Below are 21,937 nucleotides of genomic sequence, written 5' to 3'. Positions count from 1 at the left end.
GGAAGTGTGATAAAGCCTTCCTCACTAAAAGCAAGTGCCATGGTTTGGGTTTTCCCAACACCGCAGAGGGCAGGTATAAGGAACCCTCACACAAGCTGTAACCAAGGTTCAGCCCCTATAAATTCTCTTGACCTAAAAGCCCATGGTAACACTGCTTCTTCAGGGAGCTTCCTTCTTTCTTCCTGTTGGAATGAATCTCTGCCTACTCTAATCCCAGAGAAAGTTGCCAACAGTTCAGAGCATCCCCTGGCTCTGCTCCTTCCAGTGGGGTTGGTTAGAAAGCTAGATGCCTGTCTACCTGTCCACTGGTTAGGCACTTCTGGGGAGATGACTGCACTGCTAATCCCTCTCCTCCCTTAGCTGTGGTGCTCATTAGATGATGCTAACTATGGTGCTCAGAGAAGACTGGAAAGGACACAATAGAACCTACCTGCTACCCAGCTCTCTCCAGCAAACCAGTAGTAGCTTACTCGGCCTGGTTTGGATCATTCAACTTCTCTGCTCCCTCCGCACTCCATCCCCAGCAGTCTTTAAACACATAAACACGCACTTGCCCAGGGCCTTTCAGATTCCTAAAGCATTTATGGTAAAACCCTCCCAAAGCCTTGCTAGGAACTCACCATGATCTTGCTTGCTTGCTGGTTTGGGAGCCACTGGAATCCCTGCCTGTTGCAGTGTCCAGTGTCCATTGATCTCTTTCTCTGGACTTTCACTCTCTATGATCTGCTTCAGATGTAGCTGGGGTTACTTCCTTTGGGGATGCTGTCCTGACTACCACAGGGTAGACACTCCATAAATGTGAGGATTCTCACTAGCTCCTCATTCTTGGAGGGTAACGGGCAAGGGTGAGGGCAGCTTTAGCTCAGACATCAGTCTGTGGATGATCACTTGCTTCAGGCTCTTGGTTAGCACAAACAAAACCAAGGCTGCAGTAGTGACTTGGGGGAAGATGGCAGGAGGGGAAAGCCTTTTTCATGCTCTTGGTTCCTGCAGTCTCATGCCCAACCCACCGAGGCTGTGTTCACACCAGACTGCAGTGGGATATGATTTATACAGTCTCCTAGTAGCCACTGCCTGGAGCACACTTAGGCCGGCTCCTCTGTAGTTGTTCATGAAAGACTAGAAAAATAGTTTGCGATAGGTTGGACAGTCTTAGGTCTTGACCCTGCTTCCATCACCTCCTAGCCCTGGGCTGTCTCTTTATCTGTAACATGGAACTGATACCATACCTACTCCGAAGGTTGTTGCCAGAATCCAGCAAGTTGCTGCCTTTCCTAATCACTTACTACGTGAGATGGGGTTTGCCATATTACCCAGGTTGGTCTGAAGCTCTTGGTTTCAAGTGATTCTCCTGCCTCAGTTGCCCGAGTAGCCAGAGACTACAGGTAACTTGATGCCTGGCACACAGCACCCTTACTGTCAGCATCAAGGAACTTGAGGTTTTAGCTATCAGGGATCCTGCTCTTATAAACCCAGAAACTTATGTTTTGTCAACGTTGGTTAAGAAAAACTCCAAAAAGTGTGTGTAGTTCATTTTTAAGTTGCAGGACTTGCAGATATCTCCACGAATTTACTGAACAACTGAGGGAATGAGGCAGGTTCCAGAGACACAAAGATCCACCCAGTCCGCCTCCTGTGCCAGTAAGGAGAAACATAACAGACAAATCTGCAACCACGGTGCAGCTAGGTGCACGCCAGGGTTGCCCATAGGGTGAGAACAGGGCGGGGCAGGAATACAGGGTGTACCATGAAGAGGCAGAATGCTTGAGGAAGCCTGGGTCCATGAAGACCACCACTCACTCCCCTCTGGGAGGTGACACTCTCTGGAGTGACAATCTCCAGGCTGATGTCTAGGGCAGACCAGATCTCTTCTGTATTAGACTTGTTCAGGGTACACATTAGACCTTCCACAGAGTTCCTGAACCTCTGGATGGGTGGGCCATCCAAGGAAGATACAGGAGACAAGCATTAACCGATTGCCCACCCTTTCACACACACCTGCTTCCCTCATCCATTGGTGTTGCAGCTAAAAGGGTCCAGGAGCCTGGGAACCGAGCCCTTGTCTTTGGGGAGGGGAGGGGTAGCCTCCAGATCCCTCTTGGGGGTGTGGTCTCTGGAGACTGCATCTTCAGCCTGTTGGTTAGGACCAAATGATTCCCCCTTATTCTTCGAATAAGCATTTTAAGGGAGGGTGACTCTCCGACCTCTAGACTGTTACCCCCTCACACTCCGGAGAAACCCTGGGAAGGAGCTTTAAGAAGCGAGGACTCAGAGATAAAGATGTAACTGGAAGGAAGTTTGGGCCTTAAAGATCCTGGGGTTCCCTGGTTACTCTTGGGGAACTCAGCCAACCTCAGAGGCCTCATTCAGGTCCAGAGTCCAGGACCGAGATGTGGGTGCCTGGCCCTGGAGGGAGGGGGCCACCGGCAAAGGGGTCAAGCTGAGGGAGCAGGCGGGGCATTGGGAGTGGAGGGTGCTGAGTAGGGTGGGAGGGCGCAGGGTCCTGCCGGAGCAGAGTGGGGGGAGCGGCCCCCAGGGAGGGGCATGCTATGTCTTTAAGAGCTGCCTGAGCGCAGGTTGCAGCTGCCCGGCCAGCCCGAGAGACAGCGGAGATTCATTACCCGTCGACACAATGACCATTGATGGCCCCGTGGCGTTATTCAAATCCAGTACCAATTGCAGCCGAGCCCCTTTCTCCGCGCCAGGCCCGTATTGTTGGAGCGGCCCACTAAAAGCCCGCCCCGGCCCCAAGCCGCCAGAGGCGCCCGCTCTGGTTCAGCCCTGCACCTCGCCAGCACGCCGGCTCCCAGTCCGGCTCCCTGGGCGCTGCAGGTGACCCGGCGGCACATTCCGGCGCTCCCCGCTGCCCGGGCTACCACCACTCGCGACCCAGCCACAAGGAAGCAGAGAGCGCCCGAGCCGGTGCGTGCGCGGGGCCAGGCTGGGGAGGGGTCCAGCATCCCAGACCAGGGGCTCAAGAGATCCACTGGCCTCGGGCCCCAGTTTTCTGGATTCCCAGAGCCCAGCCTGGGGGCGGGGAGAGGGGAGTGGGGTTCCCTGGGCCTGACAGGATATTCCTCCAAACTGGGGTACCCCAGAGACACAAGCGGGTTACTCTAGGGACCTTTTGCCACAGTGGAAGGAAACACGCCGGGGGGCGATGGGGATGCCCTAGCAGGGCCGGGATCTGGATACCGGCTTGTCCACCTTACCGCGGGACGGGCTGCGATTGCTGAGCTTCTGCGAGGTATTCAGATACGCAGCTCCTGAGATCTGGTGTGCGCTTTTAAGGAGCCAGGCAGAACCCCGAAGGGGACCGGGGCCCTGAACTCAGGGGCTTCGCCACTGATTGTCCAAACGCAATTCTTGTACGAGTCTGCGGCCAACCGAGAATTGTGGCTGGACATCTGTGGTTGAGCTCCGGTCTCAACAGAGACGGGGGCCGCAGAGGAGGTCCACTCTGGGAGACCCCCCACCCCGGCAGTCGGCAGGTCCCAGACCGAGCATAGTGGCCCCAGACTGGCACGCAAAGAGGGGACAAAAGTCCTTGCCACCGGCGCCGCCATCCTCATCCTCTCCTCTTTCCTTCTCCTCTGTGGGTGACCCGTGTCGGCTGGCAGGGTGCTCCAGTCGATCGCGCCTGGTTTCCCAGCTTTCCAATTTCGGCCGGAACGAAGCTGGCACACAGCAGCAGGACCCGAATGCGGTTCATGCGGCTGGTCCTTGGTCAGAACCGCAGTTAGTGGGGGGTGAAGGTAGACGCCAGCAAAATTCTTTTGCTAACTCGTTTTGAATTTGTTTCAACCTGTCCCCTGATCGGTAGCCCCAAACAACATACAAACAAACAAACAAACCCGAAACCAACCCGCATATCCCAAACCAGCCAACCAATCCCTCCCACAAGCTCCTCTGGACCGACTGGATGGGCTGTGCCTCCCGCTGCTGCCAGAAACTGAGAAGCTGGGGAATGATGCGCTCCAGCCGGGCAATCGCCACGCCACGGCTTTGGAAATAAGAACTTGGACAAATCAAACCTTTTCATTAAAAAACAAAATCGGAGGCAGTGGGACTTGTTTATTTCCTCAAAAGCAAGGGCCACGAGTTGCATGGGAGGGGGGCTGTTGGGCACTGATGGGACTTAGTGAGTCACCTGTCTCTGACCCCTTTCTGCTAGAAACTAAGACCTGAGCAAATTAGGGTGAATGGGCTCTGGCCAATTTGCACAACGCCATTGGCACCCCATAGAGGAAGCTGATTTGATTTCCTTAGCCCATCCTCCTAAATGCTAAGCATTAACTGGGGTACCATAAAAGCAAGAAAGTCCCTACCCCACAATCTTCCACCCAGCAGCTACAGAAGGCATCCCAGCACTTATGTCCAGTATCTGAATAGGAACCAGGACAGGCTGACCATCTAAAAATGTCATAGTGAGAAAACTATGACACGGCTTGACCTCAGCACACCCTCAACTGCACTTGGACTCAGCACTGGCTGGCTGTTCCTGCCCACATAAGCTCAAGGGTCTGCTGTGCCTGGGAACAGCTAACCAAGCAGGGGCCATTCTCCATGAGTCTGCTGTTCTCCACGCCTCAACACTGACCCACACTGTTAGACACTCTCACCTACATGCAAGGTGAAGGACTACCTTACTGACATTTAGTGAAAAGCAACATTTGGGTCAGATGAAGCTTTTTCTGTGTGTTGCGGAAGTCATGAGGCTCAGTAGTCTTACTTAGGCCACCCCTCTTCTGGGTTCTGGGACTGCTGACTGCAGTTGGCAGAACAAAGCCTAACTGAACTGGTTGATGAGAATATCTGGCTTAGGTTCTGGGCTGACCATTATGGGTTTACACTTCCTTCCCCACCCAGATGGTCCTACTGATCCACCCTCTCTTTGGAACAGTTCATGTTTTTACCTTTTAGGTGAAGGCCATCTCTGAGCCCTTGGCTCAGAACAGGGTGGGAATTTGTATTAGAGACGATAGATCTGAAGAATACAGGGTACCACCAGTTTCTAAGGATGAAGCAAGGCTAGTAAACAAACTAGTCTTTTATTTGCCCAAGGCCAGCTGTTGCAGGCACAAAGTCTACAGAGTTCCAGAAGGGATGGGGGGGGGGGGTGCACAGCCTTCCGTTTACTAGGTGTTGCACACCCAAATTCTGCTTGTTTCAGGAAGCCTGGAGTTATACATGCTGAGGCCCCGCCCCCTCTGCCTAAGGTTAGGCTACTTCCCTCCATTCTCCACCAGCAACAGAATGAGTTGTAGGCAGCCTGGAGAGTGTCTCAGGAGCCCATCTGGTGGCCTATGTGGTGGGGGGGAGGCCAGCCAGGGTCAAGGGCTGGGGATGGGGAACAGGAGGAGGGGTATGACTAGGAGAGCAGCTGCTGGGTGGAGGGGAGGGAGGGGGGCACTGAATAGGGGACCCCAGCTGGGGTTCTATAATGACATCAGTGGGGGACAAGCAGAGCTCTCTGTGTCCAGATGGGGAAACTGAGGCGGAGGCCCCTCTAATCTTTGGCAAGGGAGGAGCTTCTCATCAGTTACTCCAGTCCATCCATCTTCCCACGAAAATGTCTCAGGAACTGGAGTGCCTTCCAGGCAACCTCTCGGTGCTTAGATACACTAAGACACAGGAGTGACAAGCAGCTGTGTCACCTGGGTATAGAGCCCCATCCACTCCTGACACAGCACAGGAGCACCCTCCCCCAGCTCAGCTGCTGGGAGGAGTGCTGGCTCAGGCGGCTGCTCTCCCTCCCTGCTCACGTGCCTTGCCCAGAAAGGCTCATTTTTAGCACCTGGCCTCTTTTCCCTGCCTAGACGGAGGAAGCTCAGGGGTACAGCAGGGAAGGAGGCAGCCAAGGGGGACTGAGGACCTGGAAGCAGATCGAAGGGGTGCTCTGGTTGTCCTACGTCCCCCTTGCAAAGGTGCTTGGACTCACTGAGAAGGCCTCAGCCGCCGTGCAGTGTAGAGATGAAGAGGATGCTGTCCTGGTCCTGCAGCTGGTAGTCCAGCTCCCCCTGGGTCAGGAAGAAAGGGGCAGGGACCATCAGAACATGGTCCAGGTTATTGTTAGGTACTGGGACACAGAGGAGAAAGGTGGGTGCTCTAAGAAAGAAAGAAAACCCTCACCAGAAAAATGGAGAGCCTACACACCAACTTTCAAATTTCTAGGAGGGGTGAGCTCCCAGTTTTCCTCCCTCCTCATTTGAGACAGAATACAGGAACAGGCTCATTTGAGGGTGGGAGGGGGCATAAATGAGACAGAGATACCCAGCCCTGGCAGAAGCCCAGGGTTTCCCACTGGAGAAGGGAAGGCAAGGGCTGGGGCAGTGTGTCACTGGAAATACTGACCAGCAGTTCCCAGTCGGCATCATTAATCAGCACCAGGATTCCTGGCCGCCTGTGGGAAAGAGGGTAGTGAGGAGCAGGAAGTAGAAGGTAGGAGGCTCAGTCTGTGGGGTACTGGAATGTGGGGAAACCTTCCCTCCCGATTTCCCAAAAAGTAGAAGCCAGTCTACATAGTCAGGAAACCAGGTCAGATAATCACGATCTGAACTGTATCTTAAAGAAAATGAGCAAAGGTCAGTATCAGCTACCGCCCAGACTTCTGGGAAGGCATTGATTGTACCTCTCCGAGCACTGGCTTCCTTCATGTGAAGACAGGGCTAATGATAATAAAGTCTGCCCCACAATCTGTTGAGGGTACAACAAAATGGTTCCCAGGGCTTGCTTGCCACTGTCTTAAGTAACCTTCGAGGGGAACTACTTTTACTCAGTGTCTAATCTTAATCTCCTAGGCCCTGCCAGAAAGGGCTTCGATGTCCCTCCTGGAGAGAACTAAGCTTGAGTCAGTCCTGGTTCCTCCTGGCAGTGGTCCAGGGAGCACTGATGTCCTTGCAGGTGGCTTCCAGGACTGCTGTGCAAGAAACTGGAGACTGGAGCAGTCCTGGGCCATAGGAGGCCCATGCTTGAAGGCAGATGAGAGTCACAGTCTTGTGGCTCCCCTTTACACAGAAGACCATCCTTGTTTACAAGTGAAATGACTTGCCATGAGGAGCTTGGACCTTCATTAGCAGGTTGGGATGGGGAAGCTCTCTGTGTCTGAGTGGGTATGCAGTGACTGGGGACCTTGTCTTTGTGATGCCTCACACTGACCCTACTGACCACATGTACCTATTTCAATGACAAAGAACGAAACTGGAGTGTTCTGCATGGCATTTAACTTTTGATTCTCTATAGGTGAGTGCAGGCACAGCAGAAGCTGAGGAGTGGGAGCTAGAGGTGAAGTGATAGGATGCTGAGGCAGCTGAGAGCTACCTGATGTGGGTGCTGGGAATCGAACTCTGGTCCCTGGAGAACCAGCATAAGCTCTTAACCTCAGCCTCCTCTCCAGCCTGTGTGTTTGATTTGTAAGACAGGGTCTTGCTATGTCCCCAGATTGTCTTCAAACCCATAGCAATCCTTCCACCTGACCTTTTTGTTTTGTGTTATTGAGACAAGTTTTCTGTTTGTTTGTTTGATAGTTATTTTTCAAGACAGGATTTCTGTTAGCCCTGGCTGACCTGCAACTCACTCTGTAGACCAGACTGGCCTAAAATTCACAGAGATCCACCTGCCTCTACCTACCAAGAGTTGGGATTAAAGGTGTGTGCCACCACACTGTTAAAATGGAGCACTTAGTTTCTCAGTCACTCTGGCCAACTTTAGAGGGTTCAAGCAGCCACAAGTGGCAGCATCCAGCACCAGAGAGCACTATTGAAGAGCGTCTGTTGTTACCAGGATGAGGGGGAGCTCTCGGGCAGCATGGCTTAATATTTTTCTATACAGAGGGTAAGTGCGACCCAGAGATGCAAAGTAACTCCCCCAGACCTCTGTGTGTATCAAGTCTGTGGTAATAAGAAGCATAATTCATGTTTTGGGGAAATTTTACCAAGCTCCTTCATGTTTTTTGTTTGTTTGTTTGCTTTGTTTTATTTTTCAAGACTGTAGACATATTTCTTTATGTATAGTCCTGGCTGTCCTGAAACTCACTCTGTAGATCGGGCTCACCTCAACTCAAGAGACCTGCCTGCCTCTGCCTCCCAAATGCTGGGATTATGGGTGTTTAAGAGCCTCAATCAGCCTAATGTGGTAGTGAGACAAACAGAAACAGACCTGAGCACAGCTCTATCTTCAGAGTTCAAGAAAATATGGGCCAGAGGATTCAGGGGGATGAGACATTCAGAAGCCTGGGATGTGAACTTAGACAGCTTTCCCTCCCTCTGCCCTGCTCAAGGACGGGGGACGGGAACTCACACACTGTCTCCCTGGATGAACAGCTCTGGCCGCTCTTTTAGCAAGTTCTTCTTGATCCAGATAAGGAGGTTCCGTATATCCCCTAGAGAGAGGTACAGAACAAACTAATGTCAAACCCAACTCATTTCTAGGCCCCAAAGCAGTGCCTGGCAATAGAGTGAACATGGGGTTCCCAGGGCCCAGAAACCTTATTAGGAGAGGCTGGTGACCTGTCAGAGACTAAAGTTCAGTTCCCAGCCCCCACACTGGGTGGCCCACGACCACATATGCTTCCAATCTGGGATCAAATACCTTCTTCTAAACTAATCATGCACACACCCACATGTATATACACATAATTAAAAAGAAAAAAGAAAAAGAAACTTGGGGACAGAGCTGGGATGATGCTACCTCAACAAGGCTGCTTAGAGGGCATCAAAGACTGCCACCTTTATCTCTCTCGACAGTCCGGCTGGGGCGGCCTCAGCTTTGCTCACAAGCAGGGTCTGCATATATCTCCCTTTGTAAGGGAGAAAAACAATCGCGAAGCTGATATCATCAGTTAATTTCCTCTAGCAGAGGGAGAGAAGGCTCCTCACCAGGCAGACACTGACAAATCACTTTTGCAGAGCCCTGGGGGGGAGGGGGTAGCCACCTTGACAAGACTAGAGGTTCTGGGCTGCAAGGGCCTCTCTTGATCTGCTGCCACCCAGAGCTGCCTCCTATGAGATGGCCACCAGTCTCTGTGCAGCATGTGGAGGCAGTGGTCTCCTGGGTTATCTGTCCGTTCCTAGGAGCAGGGGGACCAGCCTATAACAAACTGGGGCTGGCCTGCATCCACAAGCGCCCCCCCCCCCCCCAGCACCTCTACCACCTTCTTTACTCAGGTTGTTCCTGAGGCTCTTGGGGTAATGTGACAAAGAAGATCCCAGAGAAACAAGTAGCATTTAGGAAGCCCTAGGGGGGCTCTCCTGAGTAAATGTCTTAAGGAGGGCTACTGCCTGAGACAAAGCCTTGAGGCTAAGCTGAAGCAAGGTGAGTATGGCCTAAGGAGTCCTGACTAGATCCCAAAGTCTTGGGATAAAAGACTGCTAGCACACAGGGAAAATGCATATGCAAGTCTAGTCTTGGGTAGGGCCAGGAGTGGAAAGGTGAAGTGGGGACTTTTTTGCTGGACACAAATATCCCACAGGGCAACAGATAGTGTTCATGAACTAAAACTGTCATCTCACAATTTAAAATTCCCTTTAAACAATGAAAATGTGTAGTTTTCTAGGCAAGGAGGGAAGGTGTTGCCTCCCTTAAGCTGTACTTGGACTCCTGGGCTCTTCCCCAAGGCCCAGGTTGCAGAGGCTTCCCCTTGGCCCTGAATCTCCTTGGCCTCCATCTTGGTACTGTCTGGTGAACCGCCAGCCCATACATCTTATGGCTGTTCGATAGAATCACTGGAGTCTGACACATCCATTAGCCAGCCTCAGCCAGCCTCAGCAGCCAGAGTTGTGCCTGCATGTTTAGACACAGGAAGAACTGGGAAGAGGTTTGCCCAATGACCACAGGTTATATCTGACAGTCCAGGATTCTTTTTGGGGACAAGCACTGGCTCCCTCCAAAGAGAGGGTGCTTCTGATCCAGTCTAGACAGCTCGGAAATGGGGGAAGGCTAGTGGTCACGTCAGGGTCATCCACTTGATGACACTGTCATGGACTCCCAGAGGGGTGGGCTGGGGGATGAGTCTGCTGCCCAGTGCTGGCTCATTTATCATGATGCTCCTATTTGCTGAGGTTACTCCCTCCCCTTTTGCCTGCTCCCCCTCCAAGCCCGCCCACATTTTTGATAGCTTGTTACCATGGTGAGGCTGCTGTATCACAGCTGTCTGTATTGTCCCTGTGCCTGGATTTGGGGGTGGGGAGGGGTGGAACTCATGGCTCCCTTCTCAGGCTGCAAGGGACACTCAGACTGGCCTAAAACATACCCCCAGGGACATCTTGCTTGGCTTGCTGAGGCCCAGACAATATGCAAATAGGCCCCAAGCCAGATGGTTGGCTTCCAAAGGTGCCCAAGGGAGGAGGAAGGGTTAAGCAGTCAGAGACGGTGGCTTGAGGTGCCTCTGGAATAGATAGGAGTAGAGAACCTTACTTTCACCTTCCGCCTGCCTTCCTTCCTATGGTCTCTCCCCTGGGGCTACCATTCACAAGAAAAACATTTATTGAGCAACTACCCTGTGTCAGGCAAGCACGATGGGGCCAGCAAGATGGATGTAGAGCTTTCCTCATGAACGAGGGCAGCAGAAATAGCAGACATCGCTTCATGGAAAGGCCTTTCCAACAGCACTAACCGTGAAGCTTGGGCTTGAAGGGTGGGGATGCTTTCTGGACAGAAAGCACATATGGAAAGATCTGAGGCACCTGCAACTGGCAGGTTCAAGACAGCAGAATGGAGAAGGCAGGAGGAGCAGCATTAGAGGTCCTGGGAAGAAGGCCTGCCCTGGATGAGGTTGCTCCCTCCTCCTGAGCCCCACAAGTTCTGGTGAGCTGTGCACTCCCTGGCCCACTGTCTCCATGCTTCTCTGTGAGAAGACATGGTACTCTCACCACTCTTCCCAGAGTGAAGGCTGAGGCTCCGGAGGCTGCTGCCCCAACTCTACTCCTTGATGCCAGCGGGAGGGGAGAAGGTGAAGAGCACAGAATTGGAACTGGACAGTCTTAACTGTCTACCTGAACTTACTATGTAGTCAGCAACTCCCAATCCTGGGCTTCCACCTAAGTCCGGGAATTACAGGTATGCATCACCATGCCTGCCACTTTTAGTTTGGAGTTGGCACTCCGTTCATTCCTAGTTAAACAACCCCAGAAAAGGAAGTCTCAAGAGCCTCACCTTTCCTTAAAAAGGGAAAAAGAAAGAAAAAGATGTAAGACTGAGCTGTTACTCAGCTGGAGATGGCTCGCAGTTCTGAGCTTGCTGTTCTTCCAAAGGACGAGTGCTCACCGTCACCTTCATACACAGCACAAGGATCTAATACTCATTTCTGGTCTTCTCAGGCAGGCACACACCCTCTCCTTTCATGAATACCCATAAATATACAAAAATAAAATTGTGAGCATTTTGGAAAAAAAAAAAGTGGATCTGGAAAGACAGGTCAGTGGTTAGGAGACAGCTGACTCCCAGCACTAACATGGAGTTCCCAATCACTTGCAACTGCAGTCCCTGGGGCTAGATAGTAGATAGTCTCAGGCAAGAAATCACTTTACTTCAACATATTGATATCTTTATCCTGACAAATGTGGATAATAATCAACATTCCAAAGCTGGCTGTGAGGATTAAGGCAAAATGCTAGCAGCAGGACATCAGCATCAAACACACAACATAGACACACTCCAGCTGTGTACTCAAGTGACTTGATTCCTCATCCTCTGCACGGCCAGAGCTCAGACCTAAAGGTGGCGGGGGTGTAGAAACCATAGTATGCCCATCTCAGAGAACAAGTATGAAACCTCTCACTAGGCTAGACTTGGTGGTGAAAGCCAGTAATCCCAGTACTTGTGAGCAGGAGGATCAGGTCATTCCGGGCTATACAGCAAGTACGGGCCAGCCTAGGTTCCAGGAAACCCTACCTCAAAAGACTTAGTGGGGGGTCACAAAAAAGAAGGAACATACTCAAAGTCTATTATATACTTGTATAAAACTGGTCTTGGGTAACCTTGTATGATAAAATAAGAAACCTCCTGCCAGAGTCTTTTGCTTCCATGAAGCTTCCTTGCTTAGGAGATACTGACAGCCCACACTGGCAGGGCCCCTTAGAGCAGTGGCTCTCAATCTGTAGGTCATGACGCCCTTGAGGCAGCATAGCGATATCCTGCATAGCAGACATCTAGATTACAATTCATAACAGCAACAGCAGCAAAATTACAGTTGGGAAATAGGGTTGGGAACACAACATAAGGAACTGTATTTAAATGTCCCAACACAAGAGTGTCAATTCCAGCCCCTCAGAGCTGAAGAGATTCAACCCTGACAGTGAACCATCCTAACCAGCCTCTGTGAACACAGGGACAGGGCTGCTCCATTTAAACTGCTCTCTCCCAAGTAGACATCTGTCTTCGGCCACTCCTGTCCACTGGGCCTGCTGGAGCACCGGACCCATGCCGACAAAAGTGTTTTCTCACTTCCACCTGGACCTCTAAATCTCATCCTAAGTCCCTTCCCTACCAAGTATAAGGAAGGTTGGGCTCCAAGGCAGAGAGAGCTCTTCTAAGGATTCCCACCCCAGGCCTGAGCTAAAGGAGAAGAAAGAGCTGGCATGGGAGGAATGAAAGAGAAGAGGGGTGGAGGGAACCTCAGAGGCTCCATTTACAAGTGAATGGGGGTAAGAATGGAGCAGTTTGTGGGCTAAACTGGCCTCAGAAGGAGGTTTACAGATGTGTGAGGGGACGCTCCTCATTGTTTAATTAAGCAGAAAGTGGATCTTTTCAAAAGCAATTTTGCACAGGGACTGGGAAGGGAGGGGAGAGGAGGGAGGTAGGAAAGGGATCAGCAAACAGGCCTGGAGAGCAGAGAAAGGAACAGCTGGCCCCAGAGAGGCTGTGAAATGCATGCTAAGCAGTTTAAAACGCCCAGGAACTGCTGCTCAGCTCCTGCCCTCCCTTGCTAGCTACCCTTAACATGGCTGGAGCAGGAGTGGAGTCGGCTGTGATGGTTCAGCAAAGGAAAAGGGTCAGCCTGGGCTACATAGAGAATGCTTCTGTGTCAATCAGTCAGTGAATCAAGTAATCAACCAGTAGAAAAGGCGGGTACCTCCTAGGTCAGCGAAGAGCAGGAACTAGAGCAAAGAAGGCTTCAGACACCTCCAGCATCGTGCAGGGGAACATGATCACTGCTCAAGCACCACTTGCTGAGTATTTAGTGAGAGACATGGTGAGGGAACTGTGAAAATGTGGGTAATTTTGCAAACGTAAAAGGAAATAAACCACAGCTTGTGGTATTTATTTTGGATATAATCTCTTATGTGGCCCAAGGCTGGCTTCCAGGTCACTCTAACTTTCAACTTCTGTTTGTACTGCTGCCCCCACCCCCATAGTTGTAGCCCTGATTTACTTAGTGCTCAGATGGGACAAAGGGCTTTGTGCATGCTAGGCAAACCTCAACTAACTTACATCTGCAGCCCAAACTGGTATTTTAATAAACTTCTCTTTTAGCTAGACATCGCACGCCTTTAACCCCAGCACTTGGAGGCAGAGGCAGGTAAGTCTCTGACTTTAGTGACTTCCAAGACAGCCAGGACTACACAGAGAAACCCACTGCTAACAAAACACTCCTTTTTGTTGTTGTTTTGTTTTTGAGACGGTCTCCCTATGCAGCTCTGGCCATCCTGGAACTATGTAGGTCGGGCTGGCCTTGAGTTCAGATCCAGCTGCCTCTGCTTCCTGAGTGCGGGGATTAAAGGTGACGCATGGCCTGGTATTAATAAACTTCTAACATGCTTTGGGGTAGAGTTTTCTGAGGCTTCCTCTGAGAATCTCTTGCTTCCTCTCAAGGCCACCAAGACTACGTGGCGATCAGACTGCAGTCACCTTTATTATGTGGGTCTTCTCTAACAGGGACACACAATCCTGATACCCTGACATTTAACTCTGGCAACTTTCTGTCCCAGCTCAACACCATCAGTGTGTTCTTCAGGTCATAGTAAGCCACACAGGCAGTCCCGCGAAGGTGAACTCTTTATTACCAACAACCACAGATTTGAAAACAAGGACTGAAAAACATAATGAAGATAGGGACAGGCTTTTCTTGTTCAAGCCGGTCTTACTGGATGTGGTTTTCCATCAAAGAGGTGCTCAGCATGCACCTATTCAGGAAAGGTTACCTACTGAGTCCTTTAAATAATCAACAGAAAACCTCCTCTCTTATTTTGGCACTCCCCCACCCCGTTCTTCCTGAGGTGTGCACTGTGCACGGTGGGCAATCCCTGCACCACTGAGCCACGTTCCAGCTCCAAAGCTTGTTTTTAACTTACCATATTTTCTTTCTTACTTTTCTTTTTTGGTTTTCCATGACAAGTTTTCTTTGTGTAGCCCTGACTGTCCTAGAATTCACTCTGTAGACCAGGCTAGTCTTGAACTCACAGATATCTGTCTGCTGCTGCCTCCAAGTGCTGGGATTAAAGGTGTGCACCACCACCATCCACGGCATCCTTTTTTAATCATGAATATGTGCATATGTGTGTGCCATGATTTACCAATGGAGGGCAAAGAATAACCCAAGGGAGGGAGTCTCTCTACCACACAGGTCCTGAGGGTCAAACCAGGTTATCAGGTTTGGTAGCAAGCACCTTTTTGCTGAGCCCTCTTTTTTTAAGCTATCCTTGAACTCACAGCGATCCTCCTGTCTCTGCTACTGACTGCTGAGATAAAAGGTATGTGTTACCATGTTTTTTTAAAGATTCTTTTATTTTAAATATACTAGTGGGCTTTTTGTTTGTTTTGCTGTTTTTTGAAGGCAATGTCTCAAGCTGGGAAGTGGTGGTGGCACATGCCTTTAATTTCAGTGATCTGATCGGGAGACAAAGGCTGGCAGATCTCTGTGAGTTCAAGACTAGTCTGGTCTACAGAGCGAGTTCCTGGACAGCCAGGGTAACACAGAGAAACCCTGTCTCAACAACCACGAGAAGAACAAGGTCTTACTATGTACCCTGGCTAGCCTGGAACTTTCTATGTGGACCAGGTTAGCTCCACACTAAGAGATCCACCTGCTTTCCTGCCTTTGCTTCCCCAGTGCTGGAACTTAGGTGTATATCACCACATTAGCTGTAGGAGTGTCTTGCCTGTGTGCCTGTCAGTACACCTTATGTATGCCCAGTGCCCTGGAGATCAGAAGAGTGTCTTGAACCCTGAAACCACAGTTACAGATGTGTGGGTGCTGGGAACTACATTGAGTTGTACAAGAGCAGCCAGTGCTCCTAACAGATGAGCCATCAGTTCAGCCGTTCTGTGAAGATCAGCCTCCCACCCCTTCTTACAGAGGTAGCCAGCCCCAGCAAGGAAGGTAAAGCATGCTTTCCAGTCTTTCTGCCTTGTTACCAGCTACGGCAACCCAAACTATTTCCACTTAGACCACAGACCACTCATCCCAGTGGCCCCAGAGAGCAGCAGGAAATACAATACTCACAGGGTCCCTCTTGCCCGGGCAAGGTGACTTGATGCTTCTTTACTCCATCAAACAGGAGCTCTGCACCACCTCTACAATGGAAGGACAAGAAAGCTACATTACTGCTAATAGGACGGAGATGAGTCTCATAACTGGGGACAGGACTGCTGGTAAAAGCTGAGGAGATGCAAAAACGAAGATTCAGAACAGCCTAGTAACTAGTGACTGCCTCTCAAGATGCCTTTTTACCGTGGTAAAGCGGATGGAAACCATTTAAACTAGTAGTAGAATCCCCAAGCTTACAGTCTCCTTTACTCCTCTGCTTTCTTGAGGCAGTTTAATACACAGCAGTAAAAAACAGGCTTTGGAACTGCCAGCCCAAGAAGGAAACTAGGCTCTACCTACCCCTGCCTGCCAGTCAGCCCCTGGCCATTACCCACCTTTAAAAGCTTTGATCTTATTTCAAATGTTGCTGAGGCACCTTCTGGGGTGCTCTGGAGACCTTGTGCATTTCTGGTCAGATAAGAGTGGAAATAGCCCTGTTCCTGCTTACTGCCATGGCACTACTGAGCACACAGCAATAGGGGCACAGAGAGCCCACTGGGGCTCACACTAAGAACAGCCATTCATATCACATTGTCAGTTACAGGGTGCTCCTCATCCCATTTCATTCTCTAGCCATCTCTGGGAGGGAGGGAGGAGACAGACATCGTTAATTCCATTTGACAGAGTGGAGAACCCCACTGAAGCCCAGTTCTCTGGGCTGGGAAAGGATGATAAGCTGAGGTAAAGTAACACCAGAGTTTTTTTCTAAAGGCCCCCAAGGGCAGAGTTTGTTTCCTTTCTGTGTCCCAGCACCTAGCCAAGGGACAGTCAAGATAGCAGAGATGCTCAAAGCCAAGTTCAGAAGCCAGGACTTCAACGTAGGCAGAAGGGCCTCAGTGCCCCATACTTCTTCTTGTAAGTACTGATTCCCATCTCAGACTTCATATGCTGTTGAACTGATAAGGTCTTAACAGATTTTTGATGGATGTGAAGTTTCCTACCCCACCACCCTTTTCCAGTCTCAGGGAACAGAGATATCCTGAGGCAGCCCACTAGGAGGCAAAGGCAAGGCAAACATTGTCATGGGGGAGACATGGGCGACTGTCATCTAAACAAGGTCATGCTTTGTTGATGCAGAAATGTGGAGGGGGAGCAGAGGCCCATCTGTGGCTGTGCACAGGGCCATTTCAGCTGCAAGGCCACACAGAACCTCCATTTATCCCCATCCAAGAGCTTCATTTTCTGCTGGGTAGGGCTTGGCACATGCAGCAGCTGGGCTGGGGGAGGGTGATAAGCAAGGGGTTCAGGACTTGAGGGTCAGAAAAGAGGGGTGGGAACTAGAGGCAAATAATCAAGAGTGGCTAAACCTGGCAGTGCCAGGCTCTGAGGCCAAGCCTGGTTTTCCTCTTACAAACAGATGAAGAGCAAAACAGTGAGGCTTTGAGTGACCCGTCACTGTTGCGGGCTAGGCCTTGAGGGCGAGGCTAGGACTTCCCTCAGCACAACTGCAGTGAGAGAAGAGGCACACCTAACCTTAGGGCTGATTTAGGGAGGCAGACATGAGGCTGTTTGCACCCCAGAGACCTAAGGCCAAAGTGTCTTCTGTTTTATAGGATTTGCCATTCAAACTTAATCAAGATGCTTCCATCTTCTTTCAATTTTCAATTCCTGGTGTGATGATCTGCTAATACCAGTGACAGGTCTATATATACCTTACTTACTATCTCTAGTAAGCTTTAAAAATGTATCTATCTAAAAGCTGGTCATGGCATCACATGCCTATAATTCTGCCTCTTGGGAAATAGAAGCAGGAGACACAAGAATTCAAGGACATTTTCAGCTTCACAGTAAGTTTATGGCTAGATTGTGGTGCATGAGACCCTGCTTCAATAACCAATCAACCAACCAACTAACTAACTAGCCACCACTACCAACAAATCAACCCATTTATGTTTATTTTCCAGCTACCTCATGGAACACAAATAGCCTCTAAATGAAATAAAGACCTGGCATACAGCAGGAATCTTAAAAAACATATTTGCCACATCGATGAATATGGCTACTTCTCCTAATTCTTGGCTCTCAATAGTGTGTCGAGCCTCCCCCTCCAAACTCCTGGGAAGGGAGCCTCACATCTAGGCCATTACAGCCTTGAGACAATAGACCCTAGAAACCCCTGCACTATACTTCCAATCCTGTGTGGCCTTAAAATATGCTCTATAGTGCTGGGAAATGTAGCTCAGTTAGTAGAGTGTTTGCTGTGCTGTCAGAAACTCTTGGATTTCATCACCAGCACTGCAGACTGGGCATGATGGTACATGCTTATAATCTCAGCACTTCGGAGATGGAGATATAAGGGCCATCCTCTGCTACCTACTGAATTTGAGATATTGGTCATCTTGAATACCGAGTGTTAAAAAAACCAAAAGAAACCTAGAGGTGGTGGTGCATACTTTTAATCCCAGTGCTTGGGAGGCTGAGACAGGTGGATCTCTGAGTTCCAAGACAGCCAGGGAAACCCTGTCTCGAAAAACACCCCCCCCCCCCATAACAGCAGTTTAGGAGGCATGCCCAAAGATGACAGAATTAGTCCTAACAAGACAAAGATGAGGGCTGGAAAGATGGCTCGGTGGTTAAGAGCACTGACTGTTCTCTCAGAGGTCCTGAGTTCAACTCCCAACAACCACATGGTGGCTCACAACCTGTAATGGGATCTGATGCCCTCTTCTGGTGTGTCTGAAGACAGCTACAGTGTACTCATATACATTAAATAAATCTTTAAAAAAAGACAAAAATGAGACTACTTCTAAAGGACCTAACAGAGCTGGTGGCACCAAGAGGATCCGCCTGCCCAGTGCTTAGAGACAACAGTTTCTAGATTTCCAGGACCAGTGAGGAGAGAATGATGAGCGTTATCGATCCTTTGAATCCTCTCAGCTTCACAGTAAAAGGTGAAGCCTATCTGTCAAATGACACAATCAATCAAAGATCAGAGGTAAAAACATGTAAGATGACTGGTAGGGTGACACATGCCTGTAATCTCAGTGTTCAAGAGGCAGGGGAACCAAGAGTTCAAGGCCAGCCTCAACAAACAGAAAGCTTGAGGCCAGCCTGAGCTATGGAGCTCTTGTCTCCAAACAATGCCAAAATAGGAGGACAGAAGGAAGGCTTCTGGGTTTGGCAAACATACTTATTTATGGAAAGATCTCTTACTATGTAGCTAGCCTAGCCTCAAAATTACAAAGATCCAACTGCTCCTGCATTCCAAATGTTGAGATAACAGACATGAGCCATGAAGTCCTGTGAAGCTATAATTCTGATGGGTCGCTTATCTGGGGAGGTATGGAAGGAGAAGCACAGGTGGGAAAAGTGTTGTTCTGTCTTGCTGAAGGTCAATATTGCTCTTAGAGGCAAAGACAGTGGAGACTAGAAAATAAGCAATTGTACAGGTCTATAAACTCTGAGGGCAAGGGCCTTGTTTAACTTTATGACTTCCTTACGGTTGCTAGCACAGTATCTGGCAAAGGAAAACATCTCTGCAGAGTAAACACCATGCCTCACTGAGTGAGAATGAAAGACATTGGCTACGAATAGACAGCGGCACCAAGAACCTGTAGCTTCTTCCTTTTCAGTTCCGTTGAGACTGGTCAAGGAATCTTATCCCCAGTCTGGGAAGTGGGAGGGTACCATGTAAGAGGGACTAAGGTTTGAAGAGGCAAAGCAGTCAGAAGGCCAAACAATGTAGTTCTAATTGGATCCAAGCAGCGAGACAATATTATCAATTAAACTGCATTTAATATTCATGAGACTACTCCCTCCCAAGGGACAGAAATGCTGAACACTGTAGGAAATAGACAGAGTGCTGTTTATCTCTGTATCCTTGGTGTCTGGTTCACTGGGAGGCACTTAATAAATGACTGGTGAATGAACTGCCCAGCGAGGAACATGAAAGAAATGGGGACATCCAAGGAGAAGAAAGGCATTTGGGAGGAATTTTACATTTCTACCATAGTGTTTTCCCTTCATTTCAACTTAGCTTATTCATCTACACACACACACACACACACACACACACACACACACACACAGAGAGAGAGACACACACTTCTACCATAGCATTTTCCCTTAATTTCAACTTAGCTTATTCATCTACACACACACACACACACACCTAGCTTTTCCATGATTCTAGAAACCAACCACCCATCTCTAGAAGCCTCAGTTCTGTCTGTTCTCAACTCCAAGAAGTCTGTCTTCTGCGGGTTTTAAAACCATAACAGGCATTCTGTGTGTTGGAAGAACGAAATGGTGATTTGAGACGACTTTCACTTTCCCCTGTGTTCCTTCAAGTAATGATGTGTACCCCAATTCTGGACCTTTTCATCGTGTGCATAATATACTGCCAAGGTTGGTCGCTCCCTCCGAGGCATCTCATTTATCCCTGTATCTCCTCTGGACTCGGCAGAAGTAATTCAACAAACAACTTTGCAAGAGATTAAAATCTAATTAAAACTCCAAGTTTGAGAAAGAGAAGGGTCCTGTCTTGGCCACATCTTCCTCTAGGAAGAAACTAGGCGGGAATTGCTGCCTGAGGACAGAACTGACGATTATTCAACAGAGAGACTAGTGCTCCCCTTAGAAGTTCAAAAGCCAGACAAGGTGGGTCGGGCTCGGAATAGCCCTGGTAAAACATGCTAGAAGACGGCATGCTCACCATCAATGCCTCCGAGTCCCACACAATACAGGCTAAGGCGAGGGACTACAAACACATTTCCCTACCCCTGTGTGCATCTCTATTCTTGGACTCACGGCCTCGTCGTCTACGGAGAACGGGGATTATCCCGGCTCTCGGAGAGCGACAGTAGCCTCGGCAGGCCGAGGGAGGTCCGGAGTTTCAGGTCTTACGGCTTCGCTCCATCCCCACGGTATCCTAGCTCTCACTCACCCGAACTCCACCTCCACACATAAGGGCGCCGCCATGTTGAGGAAGCCAAACTAGCAGGACACACCTTTTGATTTCCGGAGCGCCCATTTATTTCCGGTCGCCACCAGGTAGCGTAAACGGAAGAGGCGGTACCTGGGGGGGGGGGAATCCGTTACTCCTCAGCTATTGGCCAAAAAGCTTGGTCCCGGCTCCGTGGGCTGGGGAATTGATTGTCTAGGTTATTTTTGCAGACCTGGCAAAAAACCTGAGCAGGAAGGAAGCGACTTCCTGAAGAAAGAAGTCTAAGAGGAAGAAATTCATCAGCGTCCGATGACACGATTTTGAGCCACGTACTGTTGATTTTTCATTGTTTACAAATCTGTTTTCAAGCGAGGCGTGGTGGTGCCGGTCGTTAATCCTAGCCTTCAAAAAGGCAGAGAAGGTGGATTATGTGAGTGCAAGGGCATCCTAGTCTACATAGGGAATTCCGGACACCCGGGGCTCAAAAACAACAAAGAACCCATAGACAATCCTGTAAAACCTGCCTTAACCTAACACATCGCTTAAGGGAATAATACGTGGTGTCTCCAAATTCTTATTTCTGACCCAGTTGTCGCTCTCCAGAGCTGCCATCTTACTATCCAAACATCTGTGTCAGATGATGATTTGTATGCCTTCTGCTCTGCGGTTATTGAGTTAACAATGTGTCTGGCAGATTGTTTGGTCCTGTGAAGAGTCAGTAATAAAAGGTGTAACTGAAGTTCCTGTCTCTAGGTCTCTCAGTGTAGCAGAGACGAATGTAATCAAATAATGTACCAACCATTCACAACACGTGAAATCCTAAACTGAAATACATTTTTCTGAAGTTTCAGAGTCAGTATTATAGAGATTTGTGAAAGAAAACATTAGGGTGAGGAGATGGCTCATCTGGTAAAGTGCTTTCTGTCAAAGTAAGGATCCGAGATAAGATTCCTAACACCCTTGAAATGATGGAAGGACATGGTAGCCTACCTGCAGTACCAGTGCTGGGGAGGTGAAGATGGCCTCCTCCCGGCAAGCTGGCAAGCTACACTAGCCGATGAGCAAGCTCTGAGTTCAAGAAGGACCCTGCCTCAAAACATAAAATGGTGGACTAGAGACAGCCCAGAGGTTAAGAACTACTATTCTAGAGGAACCAGGGTTGGTTCCCAGCATCCATATGGCAGCTCACAACTGTCTGTAACTACAGTTACATATAAAAGGCAAAAATCAGTACACTGCAAAAATGAATCTTTTTTTTTTAAATATATGGTGGAGAATGATGGTTGAGGAAAACACCCACATCCCCCTCCCCCACAAAGATTTAAAAAAAAAGTCAGCTCGAGATGTAGCCCAATGGTGCAGTGCTTGCCCCTGCACAAGGGTATGAGTTTGGTCACACTACCGAGTGGTGTGTATATATGAGAAACACCAGGGTGAACTCTCTGGGCTCTAAACTTTATATTAGAGTTAGCCAAGTATAGATGAGAAGAGCATAGGTTGCAAACTAACTGAAATATCAAGGGAGCAAA

General features: G+C 49.5%; 1 protein-coding gene across 1 annotated transcript; it reads right to left on the bottom strand.

Moving 5' to 3' along the window:
• Nucleotides 1–5,032: 5,032 nt before the first annotated feature.
• URM1 (ubiquitin related modifier 1) lies at nt 5,033–20,486 on the bottom strand. The gene is made up of 6 exons (XM_080927830.1): nt 20,409–20,486; nt 15,440–15,510; nt 8,299–8,380; nt 6,355–6,403; nt 5,942–6,020; nt 5,033–5,624 (listed from the first exon to the last, which is right to left on the bottom strand). The coding sequence occupies exons 1-5, from the start codon at nt 20,441–20,443 to the stop codon at nt 5,952–5,954; spliced, it is 306 nt and encodes a 101-aa protein (XP_080783956.1). The 5' UTR covers nt 20,444–20,486; the 3' UTR covers nt 5,033–5,624; nt 5,942–5,951.
• Nucleotides 20,487–21,937: the final 1,451 nt, after the last annotated feature.

This window comes from Micromys minutus (assembly GCF_963924665.1).
Source record: "Micromys minutus genome assembly, chromosome: 13".
NCBI lineage: Eukaryota > Metazoa > Chordata > Mammalia > Rodentia > Muridae > Micromys > Micromys minutus.
Note: the sequence above shows the minus strand (reverse complement) of the source record. Positions and strands in the feature narration are given on the sequence as shown.